Genomic DNA, 12,958 nt, shown 5'->3' on the forward strand with positions numbered 1-12,958 from the left:
GATGGACTCTGTAATTGATTGTAAATTACTGGGCCTTTATCGGCTATGGCCTATCGCCATTAATCAGATATTTTTCTTTTATTTTTTGTAACAAGTAATGACATTTCAAAAGTATAATGATTTAACAATACGACACTGAAAATGGCTATATGTGAAGAAAATGTTAAGAGAAAGTCATTCGTAATTAGAAGAGAGGAAAAAAAATAAAAATCATTAGGGTTGTTGAGCGTGTTCATAGACAAACATAAATAATTATAAGGGTAAATTACAACCACCCCTGATGTATGATTAAATTACAAAAACCCCCTCTTGTTTGGGTAATTACAAAACCCCCCTCGACTATAAATCTTTTTACATGTTCACCCTGTCGGTTTCAAATTTAGTGGAATTTTCGAGATTATATGGAATATTATCACTTTTGTACCCGTTTTATCCCATTCAAACTCCACATTTTGAAGCAAGATAACCGTAATATGTGTTATTTGGCTTGTATATATCAGATTGCGGTGCATCAGAAACTGTATTTTTACACAAAACGAATACAAACTAGAGCATATTCCACGAAATCTAGATGATTATGTTGAATTTAACACCATAAGGGTGGAGATGTAAGAAAAAATCATAGTTAAGGGGGTAGATATAATTATCCAAACAAGAAGGTTTTTTTCATAAATTAACCATACCTCAGGGGTGGTTGTAATTTACCCATAATTATAAAAATGTCATAAACAAAAAGAAAGAATAACAAAGAAAGTGAAAATCATTCCATTGAGATAAAAGAGGGGGAAAAATTACAAATTAAAGATAAACCGAGGGTAACCCTCAAGCAATTCTAATGACATCTTTCATCACTCCTTTTATATATAAGATTAATATTCAATCATTGCGCTACAATTGGTGTTAGAAAATGCGCAAATCTTAGTCTTACCGTGCGCACTCAACACATGCACACAAGCGCCGACAGCATTCGATGCTGGCCCACTCATACCCGGACTTCCGCCACATGGACAATTACTGCCAAACTCTCATTTGTAATTCTAAAGGGATGGGAGTATCATGCATTCTTTATTGATAATGGATCAAACTAAGAAGCTTAGGTCTGCAGGTATCTACTACAATAACGTCTCTTACGACAAATAGATACGACATCGATGCATATGTTTAAGGTACAACCGTAATGATTTTGAGCATTTTATTACACTAAAGTACTATAGTATGACAAGTAACAAAAAAACTTACCTCGTCAGGGATTTGAGGCCAAGCTGATCTCCGTTTCGATCGAAAACGTGCATTCTCAGCCGACGAAGTAAGAAAGTACGTAAAAACACGATTTCAAAGAAAGATAAAGAAAAGGGCCTAGCATGAGAAACAAAAGCCAGTCAGGTTAGCCAAGGAAACTGCCTGGTGTCCAATCTTAGACAATTTTTCAAAAGTTTGAAGTAAAAAGACAAGAAAACCCCTAAGAATGGAGCTTCAGGCAAGTCATCCTTGGCTATCAAACATGGAGTTTTGCTTTCATGTAAGAACCTATCTTCTTCTTATGACTCTCAGACATGCAAAACCTAATATTTCATGGTCTCTATTTATAGAGCCAAATATCAGATTCTGTTGACTTTTTTCCATTTTTTTTATAATCAATTTATTTCAAAAGAAAATCAATTTGCACCATGACCACAAGGAATATATATATATTGTTCCATCAATTGTGCATAGGCACAACAAAATCATAACGGGTCCCATTCCAATATATGTGTTTGCAGTAATCAGGCATTATGACAATTTAATTTGTTTATCTTTTTGGGTTTTATTCTATGTTATATAAAGTGTGACGTTCATTTAATTTGACCTAATATAACATCCACAGGTCATGTATAAAGACTAGTTGAGTTTGTTTTACAGTAAATTACGACCACTCTTGAGGTAAGGTTAAATTACGAAAAGAAAAAAAACATTTTTGTTTGGGTAGTTACAAACGCCACCACCCTTATGATATGTCAAATTCAACAGAATCTTCTAGATTCCGCGAAATGTTCTCTAATTTGTACTCGTTTTGTGCAAATATGCAATTTCTGATGCACCACAATCTAATATATACAAGCCAAGAGATACATCTTATGATCATCTTATTTCAAAATGTGGAGCTCGAATGAAGTAAAACGGATACAAACAGGAGAATATTCCACATAATCTAGAACATTCCACTAAATTTAACACCGCAACAGTGAACGTGTAAGGATATTCATAGTTGAGGGAGCGGTTATTGGAATTACCCAAACATGAGAGGGTGGCCGTAATTTACCCTGTATAGTAAATGAATCATCGATCAATCGTGTATAAGTAGAAAATTAAGGTGTAAACGAGTTAAGTCGAACTATAAGAAAAGCTTATGAACATTTGACAAAAAATGAAGGGTATTTTGACCATGTAACAATAATGTAGAGAGAATATGAAAAAGAGAGAGAGAGAGAGAGATATGTAGCGTTGTGATATTCCCATTATAAGTTCCACTTTAAGTACTTGACCTCTCATAAAAGGTAAGCACAATCTCTCTATAGAGAGAGCAGATGTATATATTTGACTTCTGAAAGGTCACCTCCAAAGCATTTTTCTCTTCAAAAAGAATCAATAACCAAAAGCTTTCTCTATTCCATTCCATGCAAGACTGCTCGACCGCCCCATGTTTACGACTAAAAATCTTTAAACTACGATACGAAAGATCGAATTTTTCAATTATGTAAAGTAGCAACAATCACAATGAACAAGTTTGTTGGTTCCTTTTTTTTTATTTTTTTATTTTTTTTCCCGATATATTTTGGGTTAGAACGAAAACTTACAGTTTATCTTTGGTTTTTCGAGTTTGTCTCTAGACAAGAACTGAAAATGGTAAACTATTTCTTTTTATCTCCGCATGGATGATAAAAATAAACCCTGTAATGACGTACATGACGGTGGAGTTAGAGTGTTGGCCAGCTCCAGAACTCGGATTAATTCGACTATTTGAGATGAAAACATGTAGATTTCATCAGCTTGATTTTTTCTCACCCAATCGTCTAGAGTCCTGTGTTGATTATATTCGAGCAAAGACAGACAAGAGCCACAAAGAAAATCAAATTTACAATCGGAAATAATTATAATAATGTAAAATAGGTAACGAAAATCAGTCAACTGTCAACCGACTTTTCTAAGTAGCTTACCTTGAATCCAACTCCATGCCGTGACTAGCAGAAGTAAATAGGGTTTTGATAATGGGATACAAAATTAACTTCGGAGATGGTCCTGTAGGGTGCAAACTTCCAGCACAGCCCCATGAATTTGGATTTAGGAGAACAATTTGCAATAATGGCGATTTTGTTTGCATGTCTCTAACTATAGTCCGGAACGATAGTTCATCCCGTGCACTTTCCAGCAACTGACTCGCAAATATCTTCTCTAGGGTGTAATTCCTATTCAGAGGTCAAAATTAACACATAACTAGATGATCAAGAATTAATCTCGAACCAAGATTTCAAGAACAAGAGGAAAAGAGTTTAACGAAAAACCAGCAATTAATTTCAAGAAACTACTTTCTGCCACTTTTCTAGGTTATCTTCTATCAATTAATGCCGTGCCACTTTTGATTATACATTTTACTAACTTATTATTTTTTCTTGTTTGTATGTTCCTCCATGATTTTCCTCGTCATACACATAGTAATTTTCAGTTTTTCACAATAATAATGGCATGATTCTTGGATTTCCCCGTTGAAATGATTAACTACCTCGACCATGCCTAAGTGTTGAGAACGAAAAGCGAAGGTCAATATTGATACGCGAGTTAATATTTTCACTTAAGGCATGAATTTAAGATAACAATCAAAAAAGTATAATGACCATAAAAATCAAGAAGGAGAAGAAGCAAAAAGTTCTATATCTTAAGGAACTTACTCAAATGCATCATCAGATCCATTGGAAGGCAAACAAGTTGAAATATAGCATTTGAAAAGACGAACTCCGCCATCTAACGGCACATTATCATCAAAGCAAGGATATGCTCCAACGAGAGACGAGCACTCTGGGCATAAATATTCGATCCACTGAATATCTTTCGAAAGCCCCGAAGACCTAACCATGAAACCATCTCCGAGGTAACCATCAAGAAACACTTTCTGATTTTCGAGTACAACATTTCCTTCACGCATTCCCACCGTTGAAGAGGCGCTCAACTCATCCGAAGCACAACATCCAGTATCGCAAATTTGACTTTTTTCCATATTGTTTTCTTCAATCAGCAATAAAGGAAAGGTACATAATAAACTATCATCATCTACTAAATTTTTCGAACTTTCTTTTTCTGCATTTTCCATCTGCTTATCTTCCGAGTAGGATGATTTTACAGCTCGAACTTGAGTACATAGCTCGTTAAGTAAAACTCTACTCGAACATTTTTCACGGGGTGGATTTAGATCAGCCTCCGATTTTTTCTTGGGCTGCAAATCAGGGAATTCGCATCCCAGAACATCACTCTTGCATAAAAGAACAGATGATGTACTCAAAAGGCATACACCTGGGGCACAAGTATAGGATTTTGCATAATCTGCAACCAGCTTCTCAGTTACACCACCAAACGAACAACAACAATTCCCAAACCAATTATCAGCAACATCCGCCCAATTAACGGATGGCATATCCTTCACGTATCTGTAACACAATTACGAACATAAAAAGGGCTATTACAGAAAATAAACACATTGAAAAATTAGAAACAAAATTGACCCACAATGTACTAATTCCCAGCTTCTTTGTTGAGAATATTTATGTAGATAAATCGACAATGAAAATGAAGCACCATTTCCAACATTTTTGGACAATGATTTATTCATCCTAACAAACCTCGTATCAAAATATTAAGAGTGCTACTATCAACAACAACAATCCAATCCGAACAAAACAGATACTAATTAATAATCTAATCAGACACAGTCGAAAATACACAGACGAATAACTGAATAAACACCTAGAAGATAAAATCAATGTGTACCTGAGATCCTTTGTCAACTTAGACGAGCAATTTCTGCAGTAGAAGTGTATCTCTTTCATACAAGACAACTTCTTTAAATCTGAAATTCAAAAAAAAAAAAAAAACATATAGTAACAAGTCACATTTGAACATAACTAAAACAATTACTTCAATTTAAATAAATCATAGCAAATGTGATTAAAAACAAAATTAAAGGACAGACTTTCAATTACCAGAATCCGAAGAAAGCGGACGAAGATCATCCTTATTTGCTTCGTTGCTAAGGATTGAATCAAAATCCGAAACGAGGGGATGGTCAACCGGAAGTAGCAAAACGAGCTTAACCTCAATATGGTCATCGAATACCCTGAAATGGAGCGGAGATTCCGGGTCAATCAAAACCCGAGGTACAGGAACCCGAACCAATGTCTCTATTCGAGATTCGTTTTCCTGAAACGACGCCGTAAGCAGAGACTGTTGCGGGAGAAGGCTGAGTTTGAGGTCCCTGCATTGAGCTGAGGGCTTTACGTCGGGGTTGAATAGGAGTAAACGGAGTATCGGCGTGTGCGATTGGGCTTCCCATGAGAACCGCCACCCGCTAGGGTTTATAACGGCGGCGGACGGAGGTTTATTGTCTGATGACGGTGGTGACATTTTCTTTTGAATTTTTTAAGTTTTCTTTTTTTTGGGCTGATTAGTAATTTGGCGGGTAATATCTGTTAATAAGGGTCAAGTTCAAAAAATCGGGCTGGGCCGTTAAAAGGCCTAATTTGTGACCCAGTTAACTGATGGGTCGGGCCATAAACTCTAATGTTTTACAAAAAAACATTTTGTTTTATAAATATAATTGGGTAAATAGCACTTAACCCCCTGAGGTTACAAGCTTTTGCAAAAGACCCCCTTGTGCTCGTAATATCAACACATAACCCCCCCTTGTGGTTTACGGGGATAGATTTCGTTAGTTTTTCCGTCAAACTTAATCGTCTGTATCAAACTTCAAAGTTTGTTTTCGCAGATGACCCTCTTGTGCTTACATTTTTTCTTTCATTTTTGCAGATGACCCCCTTGAAGTTTGACACATGCGGTTAATTTTGATAGAAAAACTAACGGAAGTCATCCCCTAAACCACAAGGGGGTTATATGTTGATATTACGGGCACAAGGGGATCATCCGCAAAAGTTTGTAATAAGGGGATTAAGTGCTATTTACCCAATATAATTTATTAAATTGTAAATTCTTTGCTTCATTTCCTTGGATTCTCCTTTTATAAACCTAAACTGTGGGCTTAAGGTTGGCACATAGTTTATTTAATCTTAATTATATTATGATTTAATTAGTGTAATGACTTTTCCTTGCTTGATTAATTAATGGAGGTTTGTGCCAACCCCATACAATATGCACTGTTAAGTGGTGATTTAATTAATAATTAAGAAGCTAATTATCTTTAATCCATAATGGCATAATCGTAGATCAGCATGACAACTTTAATTTGTGGACTGGTCAGATATTCAGATCTCTTTCTGTGGAGCGCATTTTTATTTTATTTTATTTATTTTAATTTTAATGTAAAAGAAAGTATGTTATGATTAATTAATAATTTAAACCCCAAAAAATACACTACTAATTGAGTAGAAAAAAAATAGTTTATTTTTTAGGTAAAATAATTATTAAAAAAAAAACTACTACAGTATATAATATATAAATGCACATACATACAAATGTTTATATGTACACAGCCATCAGTAAACATCAAAACTTTTTAATTTGACTAATAATATTACGTTGTGAGCAGAATGGGGCAGCCCTTTTGTTATTAATTAATAATATACTTTGATTACGTCAATTATTAAATTAATTCAATAAAATAATAATTAATCTATATCGCAAGTTGAGGCATGACTGCAAGAATGAGCTAAGCAACCAATTAAAAAAATGGATAAACTAAATTAATCTATGTTTAATTTCTCTAATAAACTATTATGTTGAGTGGGGTATCATATGGTATATACCCCACTTTTATTATGTTTATCTCCCTTTTGTTGCAGTGTACAAAACTTACTTATGTTGTTTAGATTGCTTTAATTAACTCAATTAATATATAATTAATTAGCACACTCGAGTCCGATCCAGATAATTATGCCCGTGGTGCCTTGATTTATACTATGCTACATTGGGTGAAATAAATCGAGTAGATTTTCACCATTGTTGTGTGTAGATCAACAGTAAAAATACATTTAGTGTAAGTTTCACTGTGTGTAGCATAGAAGACTGAATAATTATTCGTAAAAGAGTAATTAAAAAATATCATTTCTTTATTTGAATCCAATTTTGAAGATCAAAATATTTTATGTCATAGTTTTAATTTATTTTTTTTCTTCAAGATTCCAGTAGTTACACATGCACATGGTTTCTTCTTCTCTAATTGTATTCAGTATTCTTTTAGGAGATCGAATAATCTTTATTCTCTTACAGATCACAATATTGTACCATGTTTTGAATTTTATATACACTTTATATATATATATATATATATATATATATATATATATATATATATGATAAATAATTATTTAACTAAGAGTACTAATATATAGTAAAAAGAAAACCTAAGTTATTTCGAATTATTAATAAACTCTTCGATGTTATTATTATTCATAAGAAAAATAAGTTTACAAATCCTAGTTATAAGCGTTACGTTTTACATTTTCTTCTTGAACTATCTCTCGTACTTTTTATATTCCGTTCATTGCTTCATCACCGCCCTCTAAATCCGACGACTGAAAGAGTAGGGTTTAGAAGGAAGTTTTGAGGGTGCAAATCGTGCACCATCAATATTCAAAAAAATAATTACAAATAAATAAATAAGCCATTGGTGCGAATTATGTGATCAAGTAAAGAACTTTGTAGAGGGATCAACAATTTATTATTGGTCCTTCTAGTTAATGATTTTGAATGGATTTGCACATAATTCATCCAAATTATGATATTTTTTTTGTTATTATTATTATTATTATTATTATTATTAGACAAGGCCAAAAAGCCACAATCAATAAGAATTGCATTATTGCATGAAAGAGTTAGCTTGTGGATTTTGTCTTATAAATTAGGTTGTCTATTCATCCATCCTCAATAATTCAAAACCCAATGATGTCACTCCCTCATTTTTTTCAAAAGCTCCAAAGGCCAACAAAATAATACTACACTAGTCCAACTACATAACACCCACCACACAAATATTATATTTATACTTAGTTAGGCCATTATATTCTTAAATAAATGCAATAATATATAAATATATAACTTAAAGCTATGGGGGGTGATGTTTACACATCAATTAAATTACAATATAATTCTTAATTGGAACACAAATTGCTACATATCCATTGGACTAGTGAAAAGGGCATTGTCTTGTTGTGAATAGTGGGAGCTTCACTTTTTCAATTTTCATACATAATTGTTAAAGTTTTAGTACATATAGATATAGTGACACTATATTATATGAACCATTTACTCCCAACAAATTAAATCAAACAAAATCACTAACTTTCAAATTGCTTTTTCATTACATTATATTTTATTACACAATTTCAATTTCCACTTTTGAATCTCACACACACAACACACATAGTGTATGTGCTTTAATGTAATTTGATCCAAATGTCAAAAAAATAACTAATATATGTTCTAATATATGTTCTGATGTAGCATCGACCAGACCGTTACATTCCACTTTCCATTTATTGAAATACAACACATAACACACATAGTGTGCTTTAATTTGATCCAAATGTCAAAATAATTACACTAGTATATATATTCTGGTGTAGCATCGACCAGACCGTTACATCCCACTTTCAATTTATTAAAATACAACACACAACACACACATAGTGTGTTTTAATTTGATCCAAATGCCAAAAAAATAATATATATTATGGTTTAGCATCGATCAGACCAGACTGTTACATCTCACTTTCTATTTATTGAAATACAACGTAACACAACCAATACTTGCATATACATATATAAGTATATGCATATATATTTGAATAAATTAAAGTAGGCCATGAACCAATGAATCTTGATTATCAATACATGATTGGCTGGTTCACATGGACCAAACCCCAATGATTATGAATCAAGAAATCATCAACAACCCCACCACCACCACTAATCACCATCTGATAATTATGATCGCCATAATCCTCATTAATATTAATTAATGAAGTAGTACTATTATTAGTAGATTCCTTTGATCTCATGCAGCTAATCATTACAATATCATTCAAAGACTGAAGCCTGTGGTGCAGCTCAGAAATCTGAGCCCTCAAAACAGAGTTCTCAGATTCCATATTCAATTGAAGCTGAGCCACAAGATTCATGTTCGTCAGGATCGAATGATTCTCGGCCCTTAGATTAGTCAACTGCGATTTCAGATCGTCCAGGTGCTTCTGCTTCCTCATCCTCGACCTACGCGCGGATTCTCTGTTCGAAAGCATGCGCTTGCGTTTTCGTACGTCGGTCGTGTTTTCTTGAGAGCTTTGAAAATCAGATCCCGATGAGTTTCCGGTAATAGTACTTGGAGAAGCCATGCAATAAATATATATATGTATGTTCGAATTAATGATTAATAACAATTAATTAGATATATATAAATATGAATAAAAATGGATTTTTCGATTATAATTTGTTCATGAAAAAACATAAAACCAATAGAGGAAGACGACGGAGAGGGATTGAACGAGGTGAGAGCCGAGACGAAGAGCTGAGTTCACTGTAAAACCGGAGAGGAGTATTTCACTGAGTACAGGTGACATTATCACTACTTTTGAATCATAGTATTAATGAATTCTTACACATGAAAATTATTGCATGGATTTGATTTTTTATATATATTAGTATATAATCAAGAAAATCAGGGGGGAAAACCCAGGAGAGAGAAAAATGAAAATCAAGAAAATATAGGAGATGAAATGGGAGAAGAAAGGAAGAGGTTTTTGATGGAGTTGGAGGTGTGAATTTATACACAAAAAAAACACTTGTGATTGTAATAAAGTAATGTTTATGTAAGCAATCATTATGATTAAACAACTGTTAAATGTTCTTTTGTTAAGTGAAATATTTTAAGTTATCGTGAGAATAAATTACCTGTGTTAGGCCTCTCCATTAGTATCATGTACCACTCATCTGTTTGTCGGTTTTTTTTTTTTTTTTTTTTGGATCAACTTTTGTTATATTAAAAAGAATAATTTTTAATGTAACTAACGTCGAGACCATGTACTCGAAGAATTATTTACAATAACTCCATGAAAATACATAGAATGTAAGTTACTGTACTCCTTTTAATAGAATAAATAATAACCACGAATAACTTTTAAATAATATGAAATGATGTTGAGGTGTCACCATTCATGATTCACCTATTTTGGATCAATTTTTATGTTATTTGGACCAAAGAAGTTCTCATTAGACCAAAATATTATAATTTTTGAAATGATGTTGAGATTGTAATATTTTAAAATATCGTTATTTTAATAAATAAGACGTTTGTAAAAAAATAACTATTAATAATGAGCAACTTTAAATAATATGAAATGAGGGTGATGTGTCACCGTCTGTCAAATTTTATGATATTTCGGTGAAAAATGTTTTTATTAGACAAAAAAAAAAAAAAAAAAAACTAGTTGAAAACATAAAGTATAAAGTAGACCACCTGTAAATCAAAAAATTACTCGAAATATGCAGGAAGGTTGTTACCTAATTTTAGTGATTTATATGAACTATTTAGATTTTTTTTCATTCTATTATTTGCCATCTAGAAGGTAGTTGGAAGATCATGTAGTGTTCTAGAGAATCACTTCCAACTATATGATTAAATCAATTATCGCCATCCATCGTACGAAGGTAATGAAGTATAAATAAGAGAATAATTTATTTGTAAACCAACCAGACAATACTTACAAAGATTTAGAGTAATAGTATAACACATGTGTTCGGTACTTATCAGAACAACATTTTTTTGTGCTTAATGCACCTCGACAAGATCACTTCTTCCATAGACATTATTGGAACAATTTAACTGCTAAGAAAGTCGTTAATATTCTTGATGGCTACACTATCACGTTCTTCTCTCATAAAAAAGATAACAAGCCACCCATTTTGATCGTATGATGTCGACTTCAGTGGAACTTTATCTTCTGCTTTTACTATCATTATTCCATAATGAATAGAAAAATGAATATACTTACAAGTCATTTAGGTAACTAAGGGCATCTCCAAGGTGGAGAGTTAAAAATATGAATGTTATATCTCTTATAGCAACTCAATTTTTACTATCTTCTCCAACCATATCATTTATATTTTAGCATTTTATTATATTTTATTGATTTTCAACTACTCTATTATAATAGTTGTGTGTAATTAATTTTTTTCCTTATATAGATGTACAATATAAAATAAACAATTAAAAAAACTTAAAATAAATAATTAAACAAATATATATATATATATATATATATATATATATATATATATATATATATATATATATATATATATATATATATAATATTATAAAAAAATATGTATTCTACAATAGTTTTAATCGAATTTACATATATCAAACATACTTAATATAAAACAATTCAAGTTTTAATAACCATTAAAAAAAAAACTGACATAAATAGCAAATACAAAATACACTCTATTTAGTTTGGTTTTCACTATCACTAGAGGTCCATAATTTATTTATTTGACTTTAACTATTGTCATTGTTTGAGGGATGGTGGGGTCATGTAATATTTTAATGTTTTTATCATATACCATACGTGAATAGTAGCAGGTATATATACCAACTCCATCTTAGGTTTTAGCTGGTGAGCAAAATTATAGCTCTCCCGTTGGAACGTGAATTTTAGTTCATAAATGGTAAAATTGTAAAATTATAGCATTTAGCACTTCAAACACCACATGGTTGGAGATGTTCTAACAGAGTTCCCAATACAAAGCTGGTATAACTCACTAGCATGTGATATTATTTTAAATTTTTAATTCTTTTAGATTTACGGTCTTTTAAGGTCTTTTAATTTCTTTTAGTCGGCATGTTGTTGTTGGGCATTAGTTTACTTTTCTTGAATTATTAAATTTGAAAGTATTGCTTTAAGACATTATGAACCCCTCATATATCTTTTGCATTTTTTTTAAACATTATAGCATCTATTAAAACATTTTCATGATTTCTTGATGGGCTATTACATGCAACCAAACCAACAAATTAACTATACCTGAACATGAACATCGCCAAAACCAAAAACATAATAGAAATCTTGTAAAAGAATCAAACTCATTTGTCTAAACATGGTTTTGTGTATGAACAAAAGTTCACTCAATTCTGATTGCATAACGAAGATTTTCTTTTTTCTTTTCTTAATCATGAAGTGTTTCACTCATTCCAATTTCATTATACAAAAAATCGAAAATTTGGAAAATCAAAATTTTGGAAATTAATTGGAATGAAAAAAGTTGCTCCAAAATAATTTAGTACGAATTTTTTGATTCTAGGACTTTTTAGATAAAAATACTTTTATTTGGAGTTCTTTTGTTACAATTTTTTTCCGACTAGTGCAGTTTGTATCTAATCAAATTCATTGTTAAAAACGAAATGGATTTAATATGAATATAAACAATTTCATAAACAAAGTGGCTGTAGTTTAGTGGTGAGAATTCCACGTTGTGGCCGTGGAGACCTGGGCTCGAATCCCAGCAGCCACATCCTAAATATGTTCGATTTTACCCTTTTTTTTTCTTACTACATGATTTCATATTCCCACAATATATTATCAACTGATATCTATCTATCTCTTAGTTTTTTTTGTTTTTTTTTTTTTTGCAATTGGAAAAGCTTGTCATAAATCAAATTGAGCATCAAAACTTTAAGGATAAAAAAACATTTTTTCATTATAGT

At 31.8% G+C, this 12,958-nt stretch overlaps 1 protein-coding gene and 2 non-coding genes across 3 annotated transcripts; 1 reads left to right on the forward strand and 2 right to left on the reverse strand.

The window, feature by feature from the left end:
• Positions 1 to 2,680: 2,680 nt before the first annotated feature.
• LOC105965317 (HECT-like ubiquitin-conjugating enzyme (E2)-binding protein) lies at positions 2,681 to 5,697 on the reverse strand. The gene is made up of 5 exons (XM_012989858.2): positions 5,229 to 5,697; positions 5,017 to 5,095; positions 3,924 to 4,676; positions 3,195 to 3,443; positions 2,681 to 3,058 (listed from the first exon to the last, which is right to left on the reverse strand). Exons 1-5 carry the CDS (start codon positions 5,647 to 5,649, stop codon positions 2,899 to 2,901), a joined length of 1,662 nt encoding a protein of 553 aa, XP_012845312.2. The 5' UTR covers positions 5,650 to 5,697; the 3' UTR covers positions 2,681 to 2,898.
• Positions 5,698 to 8,736: 3,039 nt separating this feature from the next.
• On the reverse strand, positions 8,737 to 9,836 carry LOC105965028 (uncharacterized). The gene is made up of 2 exons (XR_016033318.1): positions 8,969 to 9,836; positions 8,737 to 8,846 (listed from the first exon to the last, which is right to left on the reverse strand). It is a non-coding gene; the product is annotated as an uncharacterized LOC105965028 (transcript).
• Positions 9,837 to 12,693: 2,857 nt separating this feature from the next.
• TRNAH-GUG (transfer RNA histidin (anticodon GUG)) lies at positions 12,694 to 12,765 on the forward strand. Its single transcript has one exon. It is a non-coding gene; the product is annotated as a tRNA-His (tRNA).
• Positions 12,766 to 12,958: the final 193 nt, after the last annotated feature.

This window comes from Erythranthe guttata, chromosome 8, assembly GCF_056151865.1.
Source record: "Erythranthe guttata isolate IM_541 chromosome 8, IM_541, whole genome shotgun sequence".
In the NCBI taxonomy this organism is placed as follows: Eukaryota; Viridiplantae; Streptophyta; class Magnoliopsida; order Lamiales; family Phrymaceae; genus Erythranthe; species Erythranthe guttata.